Source organism: Silurus meridionalis, chromosome 29, assembly GCF_014805685.1.
Source record: "Silurus meridionalis isolate SWU-2019-XX chromosome 29, ASM1480568v1, whole genome shotgun sequence".
NCBI classification, from domain to species: Eukaryota; Metazoa; Chordata; class Actinopteri; order Siluriformes; family Siluridae; genus Silurus; species Silurus meridionalis.
The window spans coordinates 8,072,403-8,083,657 of record NC_060912.1 but is presented as its reverse complement, the minus strand read 5'-3'; the positions used below and the strand labels follow the sequence as shown (position 1 = coordinate 8,083,657).

Genomic DNA, 11,255 nt, shown 5'->3' with positions numbered 1-11,255 from the left:
CTAGAACAGTCTTGGATGGGTCAGGACACGATATTAGGAAGGTGGTCATCATGGTTTGCCTGATCGATGGAAGTTTTGCTATAATCATAAAAACTGCTTCGTGCTCATCCTAGGATTTATCCTCATTCACTGTTTACTCATGTTGAACATTTTAACATTCTCTTACACACGTCTATAGTTGTAAAATGTCTGTATAACGTTTATTATTCATCTATCGGGTGTCTATCAGGGTTTCACGATCCTCGTGAAGATTTTTCTCACGAGATAAATTTCTGAGAGTTCATACTTTCCCAGATCATTTTTTTCTTCCACTTATAAACATTGAATTAACAAAAGCATACACGTGCTGAACAAGGGTCAATGATGCGAAACATCGCAATTACATAGCATGGTGTGTGTGTGTGTGTGTTTGCTGTAGACCATCTGGCATGGTGTATTTTAAGAGAGGAAAAAAAAAAAAAAAAAAATTAATGGTATAAATTCTTGCTGTGGTGTAACGAAGGTTACTGATATTTGGCGCAAACATGAGTTTTAAATTTAGCACCTGGAAGAAGAGGGTCCTCGATGCAAAGCATGGACGGCCTGTAGCCATTGCTCATGGCTTTCATGATGTCCTCTTTGGCCATGTAGGCACCGCCGTTCTTTATCCTGATGCCCGTTTTCAGGTAGTTGAAATGGCGGCCGTACAGCTCGAAAAACTCGATGAGCAGAATGCCGAGGTTGGTGTTGGGAGTTCTGGCGTCGATTCGGGGGTGGAGCTATAACAAGAAGAGCCGATTGGTTAGTGACTGACGTAATGCTTCTTGGTGCAAGCCTGATTTTCCTGAATAATGTCTATATACACAATTACTGAGAGTTTGGATATGACTGGAAAGGATGAAAAAGTTTTTTGAGTGTGGTAATTATGAAGCATTGGAGAACACCCAAGTCAATTTCCAACACCAACTATTATGGCCAAACGTATGCAGACGCATGACCTTTATACCCATATGCGATTCTTCCTCAAACGGTTACCACAAAGTGTAATGTAGAGGTCGACCAGCGGTTTTGCAGATGGATTTGCACTGAGATAGTTTTTCCAGTTTACATCCGTTGCTGGAGCGGGAAAAAAAAAAGTCAGCTGTCTTTACGATAGTAGCACTGACACCATGTGCTGTTTGTTTTTACACATTAAACTGCGCGCTGCACGGAGTGCTCTACATTTATTATTTATAATTTTTTTTTATTATATAAATATACAAAAATAAATACAAATAGGTTTGATCATCAGGTGTCCACATACTTTGTCTTAAAAAAACAAAAAAACAAACACGATATTGTTAGTTTTTAATGCTCTTATGATTGAACAATAAGTAACTAATAAACTACTAGAAACTAGGGGTCATGGGTTTTGCCGATTATTCAGCACCAATAGTTGATTGCTGGAATTATCGTCAAAAATCCATAGTTTTTCCGGCTTGCGTTCGTTGCTGAAACAGCTGAAAAGGTCATTACGAGAGCGGCCTCTAGAGGCAAATCACTGACGCCACGTGCCGTTTGTTTTTACACACGAGATTATTTATAATTAATTATTTATACAATTACATTTAATTGAAATTAAATTAGTTTTTTTTTTTTTTTCAGTACCATTTTACATGTTTTTTTTAATCCAGTATCCATATTAAAAGTTTGATTACTCGGGTATTGACAAGTACGATCCAACCTAGCTATCGAGCTAAATCTGTGGAAGTCTACTAGACACCCCTATCATAATAGATTTTACATAAATGAACCCCACCCCCTTCAGGTCTTTTATACACCTTGCACCGACCTGCAGGAAGCTGATGACCATCAGGATGAGGCTGTAGGAGCTGATGCCTCCAGTAAACACCTCGTTCAGATCCCTCTGCAGGAGGAACTGCTTCAGCACGAAAATCAAGTAAGGCAGCACGGTATACTTCTGCCAAGGAGAAGAAAAAAGACGCTTCAGAAAAATGAACACACACACTGTAGAAGAGGCTTATTTAACACGAGACCGAGCCATCTGTTTGAAGCAGCAGGAACGTATTGGCTCGGACTCAGACCAGAAGAGGTGCGACGACGGAAAAAACGGCACGGGGAAAATAATTCAGACACAACGTACAGCTCATTGTACGCTTATTCCTCTTCTAGACTGTGTACTGGGAAAATTCTAGCAAACTGCCAGCGGGTTTGCTAATGCTTCAAGTCAAACTCTACCTGTTAACACTGCCCGAGAAGCGAGCCGAGTGCTACGAGGAACGACAGAATGAGGTTATGGTATGCATTTCAAAGAAAACAGAGTCAGTAATGACGAATAAGAAAATCCACAGGCTACATTCTATAATCTTGCCTCACACAAACCATGATGCTACACGCCCAGTCTCACCATGTTACACAAACAGACAATCGAACACAATATGCGACTAACGCTGCGTAGCTGACGGTGGTATTAGCATGAACGTTCAAGCTTTGGAATCTGTAAAAGGAGTTTTCAAGACCGGAGACTTTCCCTGGGCATGAACAGGAAATCCTGGGAATAAAATGGGAATCTAATTCATCTCATGCACACAGTTTATGACCAAACAAAATGTTGATATTTATGCTTGCACATGATTTATAATGAATATGAATATGTTTGCATAAATAATACAGCTTATACACATTTCCCAAAATTTCCAATGAATTCCCATAAAACTCCTATAAATTCCTGGTAAGTTTTCAACTTGAAATATGTTCAAAATCCCCAACACGACGTTCCCATAAAAAGTTTTCCGGCTCTCCGCAACCCTGTGTGTGCGAGTAGAAGGATTGGATGAGAACGACTGAAGAGAATAAAGGAATAAAACGCTCGTCCATCACTCTGTGCGAGGAAACCATTAAACCGACATGTCAATGAAGGAAGTGGGAACACGGTCGAACCACGAATACGCAAATTTAAAATTAAGCACTTTAGAGCCTCTGCCTTGATAAATTGTCATTTAGTACTTGGGCGCTTTGCAGAATAAAATAATTGAGGAGGAAATACATTTAAATTTACCTTCACGTAATCCTTGATGAAACGGGCAGCTTTAACTCCAGTCTCTACGTTAAAACTGATGTCCACTTTGACATCTGTTTCCTGATCGGTCAGTTTAATAATTGGTACCTGCGTAAAAAAAAAAAAAAAAAACTGTTAAGAGAACCAGTCAGGAGAAACCCAATCCATGTTAAACCGTAAGCGCTGCCCCTAGTGGTGAAAGTGTGTCTCTCACCGTAGCTTTGTCGAGTACTTTGATAGAGAATGGCTCGGCCACGTTATTTTTCCGGAGGGCCTGCTCCAACTGCTGCAGGGGCGGTCTGTCCCATTTCCCAAACACCACCAAGTCAATGTCACTGCACAGTACACAACCCAGATTAACCCTTTCAGAGATGTTACAGCAGCAAGATACTAGACCAGACAGTCCAAGTGAGTGTTTGCTGGACAACCAGACCAATCAAGGTTTATATACCATGATGCACCATGACGTTATTGCTAAGGGGTCAAGAAACCACATTAAACCAAAAAATAAATTCAATTAAATACACCAAAGCAGTGCTTGAAAATAGGAAAAGCCATCAAATGTACTAGAAGAAAATCCATAAACATTAAAACAACAATATAGAATCATCAATATGATGAAGGTTTTTATATGGAAGTGTTTATTTAAGAGTCAGGAAAGGAGTCTCCAATGTCAGGATATGTAACTTTCCTCAGGAGAGAGGATTTTTGCTTTCTGGGAGACGAGACAAGCTGCGTATTTAATTATATTAACTCCAGAGTGAAGACAGACAGACAGACAGACAGACAGACAGACAGACAGACAAGACCTGCATATCCTGCACTTTCAGGCATATACTGTATAGCACTGTTCTTTAAACCACAAATTAAGCTCTGTACAAAGTGCATTCACAAACAGCACATGTTGCTCCTGAGATTTTTAGTGCCATTTTAACATAACAAACCACAGGTAAACAAATTATAATGCCGTCCGCACACATATTTACTGCTATTGCATCAGCGGACGTTATACCACTAATCGCTTTTTAACCAACGCCCCCAGGAAATAAATGGAAACAAACAAACATTTTATAACGGTTTTGCGCTTTTGAAAATTGAGACAGTATCGCCAAATACAATATCGCGATACTTACGTGTACCAATATTTTGTTGCACCCTAATAGACAGACAGACAGACAGACAGACAGACGGACAGACGGACGGACGGACGGACTCGCTAACTTACCTGGTTGGGAGGTAGAGTCCAGTGCTAAAGCTGCCGAATATCTGAACCTGGGCAAACGGAGAGACGTAAGAGAATCTTACCATCACAAAATTCAGACTTCTGGATTAATGATTAAAAGCTGCTTTTCTACTACTTATATATCCTTCAGACCGAATAAAGAAGCACCTTATAGCCAGCTGTTTTGGTGCAACCAGAAGGTTTTCATCTAATGTTTAATGCACAAGAACTAGCTTTTGCGACATTCAACTGAGAACATGGATGAAACTCAAGACGTCTGGCGAGACAGAATGAAAACTTACGGTATTTAAGAAATCAAAAAAAATAAATCACTCCAAATATGTTTCTCAGCTCCGAGCTCTAATTGAATGCGGCTGCTCCGGACTGTTAGCTAGAATCCTTCTGGTTGCGCTCATTTCCGAGAACCATTAGATGAATTCACACAAACAAACGTGTTTGAACAAAAGCTTTTAAACGAAACAGAAAAAATGGGTTGCCATTTAACAAAAAGAAACACAATATAATTACTGGTGGTGAGCTTAGAGGTTAAGATGTGGGACGCCTGAGCAGAAGGTCATGAGTTCAAATCCCAGCGCCACTAAGCGCCCATACCCTTGAGCCCCATAACCCTCAAATTCTCAGTAGTAGGAATGAGATAAGTCGCTCTGGATAAGGGCATCTGCCAAATGATATGAAAATAAATGTAACCATAAATTTCTGAAAATATATAACCTCTACTCTTTCGGGGAGATGTTCCACCAGATGAGGAATCCTGGGGTGAAGTCAGTTATCACGTTCAACACAAAGGTGTTCAATAGGGTTGAGGTCAGAGCTCTATAGAAAAATAACTCATGGAGCTTGTTTTGTGGACAGGAGCACCGTCATGCTGGAACAGGTTTGGATCTTCTAGTTCAAGTGTGTGGAAAATGGCATGCTACTGAAACCTACACACTGTGTGCCAAACTTTGTGGTACCAGTTTGGAGAAGAACCACATACAGATGGAAACGCCAGGTGTCCCAGTACTTTTGTGCATATAGTGTATGGTGTTGCTCAAATCCAAAATGTAATAATTGTATTAATTGGGGAAAAAAAACACTTCAGCAGAAAAGCTGCTTCGCTTCACAGTAGCCTGTTGTGGATTATTTTCCTATAACGGCACACCCCAATCACATGAAAGCAGTCTCTTCCTTAAAAAAAGTAAATAAGGCATTCAGCAAAAAAAAAAATTTAATACAAAATAAATATACATCATCTGACGCTATAACGCAAGACTGTATACAAAGTAAAGCTTTAAGGAACCGGTCATTTTGCTCACGTCAGCACTTGGCCACAGCTCCTTGATGACCGACTCGATTCGGTCGACTACCTCTTGCCTCATGGTGGCCTCTTCGGGTCGAGGAGACATGAAGTTGTAGAAGTCTATAATCTCCTCGTGAAGCCTTGGGCGAATGGAGAAAGAACAGAAATCAGGCCACGAATGAAAATCCATCCGCTATTACAGCGCTGCGCTTTTCATCTAAAAAGATACAGATGCTGCGAATACAAACCTCTGAGTTTAAAAATAATTAAGAAACACAAACGAGCACATCTGGTTATGAAAAAATCAGCGAACACATCTGGTTTAAAAAAAAATAAAAACTACTTTTTAAATATGGGTCAAAACGCATCAAATGGTGTTTTCCACGTACATGTGGAATGCACGTGTTCACTCTAATCTCAATGTAAAAAAAAAAAAAAAAGAAAAAACGTTTTTATGATTAATGATCCATGAAACCAGGAACAGATCGAAAAAGGAAAACCCAAGTCCGTTGCCATCTCCTCCTTGGATTTGAACCATTCCCAAAAATCCGCTCGTCCGGTCCAGCTGTGCACGTCTTAAACACGGGTTAAACCCTTATATATGGTGAACGGTGGCAAACTTGGGTGACGTTAACGTGTAAAAGGCGCAATATTCCTACATCGTTCATTTGAACCGATCACGTCAAATTTACAGATCTTAAACTTAAGCAAATAGGAAATAAGATAGCGATCTGCATAAATAACAAAAATCCACTATAATCCTAATGCACACAATTACAGAAAATTGGTCTATGGTACATTTTCCTGACGAACTGGCAGATAGGAATGTCTTCCCATGTTAAACTAATCCAGTCCAAATAGGGCTTGAGTTGAATTCGTTTAATAGACGGAAGCTTAAAGTGTTAAACAGGATGTCCTTGTTAGAAACGAATTTTATTCCAGTATTTCTTTGTATGATGGAAATCTGGACTTTATTGAAGATTAAACCCAATACGATCTTAAGAAAAAAAAAGGTGGTCAAGACTGTCGTACCGAAATTCCTGCACCGAAGCAGTTTGGTACTTGGTTCAGCGATTGGATTGTCGCATCAATGTTGAGTGTAAGGTGAAAAAAAAAAAAATAAAACACGTAATGACATCTCATCGTCTTGACCGCCTTTTTTCTTTCTTAAGATCGTATTGGGTTTAATCTACGATGAGGTCCAGTATCCCATTATACAAAGAAATACGAGAATAAAATTTGCAGCAAAAACGTAACGTTTTTTAGTGTTATATTTTTATTTCACTACAAATCTTGAAAAATGTCTCCCAAGAAATTCAGTAATGGTGCTGTGAAAAAGTAAATAGAATTACCATGGTAACCAAGAAGGTTACGAGCGTGTTGTGCGTCTCACACTCGCAATCAACCACTACCACATAGGCTGTGTTAAATTATGTTTACCGTACGGTAATTTGCGGCGTATTTATTTGTTAAAATAGGCTACAGATTTTTATAAGTGCAGAAAAATGCGATCGATGAGATCTCGGAACGGATTAAATCGCTTTTACATTTGTTCTTATGGGGAAAATCGGTTCGAACGTACGAGAAAAATGGACCTACGAGCAATTTTCACGAACGAATTATGCTCGTACAACAGGGTTTTACTGTACCGTGATTTAAAAACCGAGGTACGTACCGGGAATTTTGTGTACCGTTACACCCCTATAATACAGTATAGGACCATATAATATGTGTCTCCAATTTTTTTTATGTTTTTGGTAAATAGATGTATATTGACCTTAAATTTAAGAATTTCAATTGCTTTAAAATATACAAATAAGCCAAATGTACCAAAAAATATTTACCTGCTTGTAACACATTTTTTATACATACACACACACACACACACACACACACACACACACATATATATATATATGGTCCTATAAATATATCCATATAGGTCCATATAAAGTAGAAATTAGCCAGTTAGCTTGGAGTTAGCGTTACTAGCATGTAGTATTTTATTTATTTATTTGACATTTTACGTTTTTTTGGGTTCTTTGTATATTTATTTATTCACACATTGGCCTTTAAATATATATATAACAAAAAAAGGTCCATTTACATCCAGTGAATTCTCTAAAAACTGACAGCTAATCTGGTTCGGCTAACCGGCTCACGTGCAAAGCTAATCACGTAAATAATAACATCTAAACAAGTAAACAAAATACAAAACATCAGCAAGTCAATAGAATAAGCAGGTGATGAGGAAGGGGACTGCAGTAAACACTCACCCGATGAGTCCTGGGCTGTAGGTCCTGGTTCTCCACAGTGTAACAGGACTGTGGTTAGCGTTGCTCCAGGTGGACAGAAGATAGTTGATCCCGTAAGTACTCGCTTTATTTTCATTTTTCCTCCGACCCGGGTGATGATGAAGATGATGAAGATGATTGTGAAGATGATGGTGATGGTGGTTGTATTTGCTGAATCCTGGATTGCGCTTCATGCAGTTCTGCTGGAAATCCGGCTGTTGCTGCTGATGATCGTGATGAAGATCGTTCTGAAGATGGTGGTTAAGATGATGACGACTGTGGTAGTGACAGTGATCGCGAAGGTGATTCTGGTAGACGCTGTTCAGATCGCTCAGCGTGAAACACAGGCGGTTGGTGTTGGTCTCGGTAGCCCTTATGGCGGATGAGGAGGAGGAGGAGGAGAAGGAGGAGTCCATCCTCGGGGAACCGTGCTCCTTGGGTGACATCTCACCAGGGTTTGGAGGAGGTGTCATTGCGCTAACGTTATTATTATTGTTCATCGATAGCGTCGCGAAGGAGCTGCGGATGTTCGTTTTGTTCGCGTTGCCCTGGTGAGAAGATGAAGATGATGAGGAGGAAGGAGGAGGAAGACGAGGCGGATGGTGGGTGCTGGATGAAGACCCGGGCTCGCCGCACGCATCTTTCCCCTGGGTTTTATTACACACGTCGCAAAGCTCAGCGTTGACACACAGCTCTTGATCTTGGCGATGATGGTGAGCAGAGTTAGTCCGGATTCCCTGAGATGTCTCCCACACATGCATCCATAACGCATTAGCGGGTCCTTTCTGTTCCGGCTGAATCCAGGCGACCCTCGGATCCATTCAAAAAAAAAAATCCCACTAGCCTACTGTAGCATAGCGAGCTTGTCCAGTCAGGAGAAAACACACCCAGTTCTCTTGAGTCTTCCTAAAACGTCCTATAGACCGAAAGCGGTTTTCTTTTACCTGGACACGCGGTTACATGAAGAAGAAGAACGTGGAGCTCAGTACAGGAGAGGAGCCGAAATCTGAAGACCAATCAGGGCTCTGTTCCCTCCTGTCGGCTTGGGAGAGAGCGGATTCAATATGGCGACCTCCCATCACTCCTATTTAGCAAGCCTAAGGAGTCCCACAGCAAGCACGAGCAGCCTTAAACACACATACACACACTTACATAGTAATTATTTCTTACCAAGTTTTCCTTGTAAAGAACAGTCAAATGTCCTCACAAAGGTCTCACCAACATTTTAAAACACACACTAGGACCTGACATGATAAAGATGCTATTTAATACAATGTCTGCACTTCTCTAATCATAACCTCAAATATCCTTAAAATATCGAATTGGCCAAATAATCTTGATCCTCACCAACATTTAAACACACACACACACACACACACACACACACACACACACACACTTACATAGTAATTATTTCTAACCAAGTTTTCCTTTTAGAAAACAGTCAAATGTCCTCACAAAAGTCTCACCAAGATTCAAAACACACACTAGGACCTGATATGATAAAGATGCTATTTAATACAATGTCTACACTTCTCTAATCATAACCTCAAATATCCAGTCAAATGTCCTTACAATATCGAATTGACTAAATAATCTTGATCCTCATCAAGATTTAAACACACACACACACACACACACACATAGTAATTATTTCTAACCAAGTTTTCCATTAGAGAACAGTCAAATGTCCTCACAAAGTCTCACCAAGATTCAAAACACACACTAGGACCTGATATGATAAAGATGCTATTTAAAACAATGTCTACACTTCTCTAATCATAACCTCAAATATCCAGTCAAATGTCCTTACAATATCAAATTGACTAAATAATCTTGATCCTCACCAAGATTTAAACACGCGCACACACACACACACACACACACACACACTTACATAGTAATTATTTTTGACCTTTTTTTTTTTGCCTGGTAGAGAACAGTCAAATGTCCTCACAAAAGTCTCATCAAGATTTCAAAATACACACTAAGGACTTGCAATTAACATGATAAAGATGCTATTCAATACAATGTCTGCACTTCTCTAATCATAACCTCAAATGTCATTACAATATCGAATCGGCTAAATAATCTTGATCCTCACCAAGATTTAAACACGCACACACACACACACACACACACACACACACACACAAACCCACACTTACATAGTAATTATTTTTAACCTTTTTTTTTTTTTTGCCTGGTAGAGAACAGTCAAATGTCCTCACAAAAGTTGTATCCATATTTAAAAACACACACTAGGACCTGCATTTCACATGACAAAGATGCTATTTAATACAATGTCTGCCTTTCTCTAATCATAACCTCAAATATCCAGTCAAAATGTCCTTACAAAATCAAATTGGCCAAATAATCTTGATCCTCACCAAGATTTAAACAAAAAACACTAAACACTAAACAAACACACACACACACACACACACACACACACACACACACACACACACACACACACACACACAGTTTAAATATCCTCATGAGGGACCCTCCATTTACATGGTATTAATTGTATTTTTAATTGTTTTTTAATAAGTTCTACTTTTAGAGAACAGCCAAACGTCCTCACAAAATCAAATTGGTCGGACATTTATATCTTGAGTCTCACCAAGATTTAACCACACCCATGAGTTTACTAGGACACTCATTTGACATAAGTATTGCTAATTAATACAATGTCTTTAGGTGTAGTTATAAATACTAAACCTTAACCTTAAAAATAGTTATATTATACAGTAGGTTTATTATATTATGTGTTTTGAAGTATCTGTCCCACACTGTCTTGTATTGCTGTGGTCTTTTGTCTTGCACTGTTTGCACTGGGTTGTGGCAAGGACAACATATTTTAGACCTTAGCTCTATGTTCTGTTAAGTAGCTCTATGTTGTTTTATGTAGCACCAGGGTTCTGGAAAAAAAACATCTAATTTTACTGTGTGCTGAGTCAGCTATATATGGTTGAAATGACAATAATAAGTTCTTTGATAGGACAAATTTATTGTAACAAACTGTACATGTACATTATTATACAGGAAAATTCAAGCAAATCTTTAAATGTGAACTTAGGCACCAGTGGCATCAAACAGTTTCCTCAAACTGCAGGGAATTAAATGTCTTCTGAAGAAAGTCTTTTGGGATATTGCTGAGAACCCCCTGAAGTTCTCAAATGTGCGAGGCTTTGTCCTGTACACCTCCTCCTTTGCGTAGCCCCACAGGAAAAACAATCATGGAGTGAGATCTGGACGTCTTGGAGGCCATTCATGAGGTATAAATAAGGTTGCCAGGTTCTATACTCATTAAACATTGCCTACTTAATTTTCATCCACCCTGTATATTAGGTTAACACACCAGCAGAGACAAGATCTGCTCTTCTCCAGATGAAT

The 11,255-nt window shown here is 39.4% G+C and overlaps 1 protein-coding gene across 1 annotated transcript in view; it reads right to left on the bottom strand.

The window, feature by feature from the left end:
- The window catches only part of tent4a (terminal nucleotidyltransferase 4A), a 15,022-nt gene extending 6,084 nt beyond the window's left edge, over positions 1 to 8,938 (bottom strand). Inside the window, 7 exon segments of the mRNA XM_046843712.1 lie at positions 545 to 758; positions 1,811 to 1,939; positions 3,038 to 3,145; positions 3,252 to 3,372; positions 4,263 to 4,309; positions 5,576 to 5,699; positions 7,836 to 8,938. Of these exon segments, the coding sequence (XP_046699668.1) occupies positions 545 to 758; positions 1,811 to 1,939; positions 3,038 to 3,145; positions 3,252 to 3,372; positions 4,263 to 4,309; positions 5,576 to 5,699; positions 7,836 to 8,674 (1,582 nt within the window). The 5' untranslated portion in view covers positions 8,675 to 8,938.
- Between the last annotated feature and the right edge of the window lie 2,317 nt (positions 8,939 to 11,255).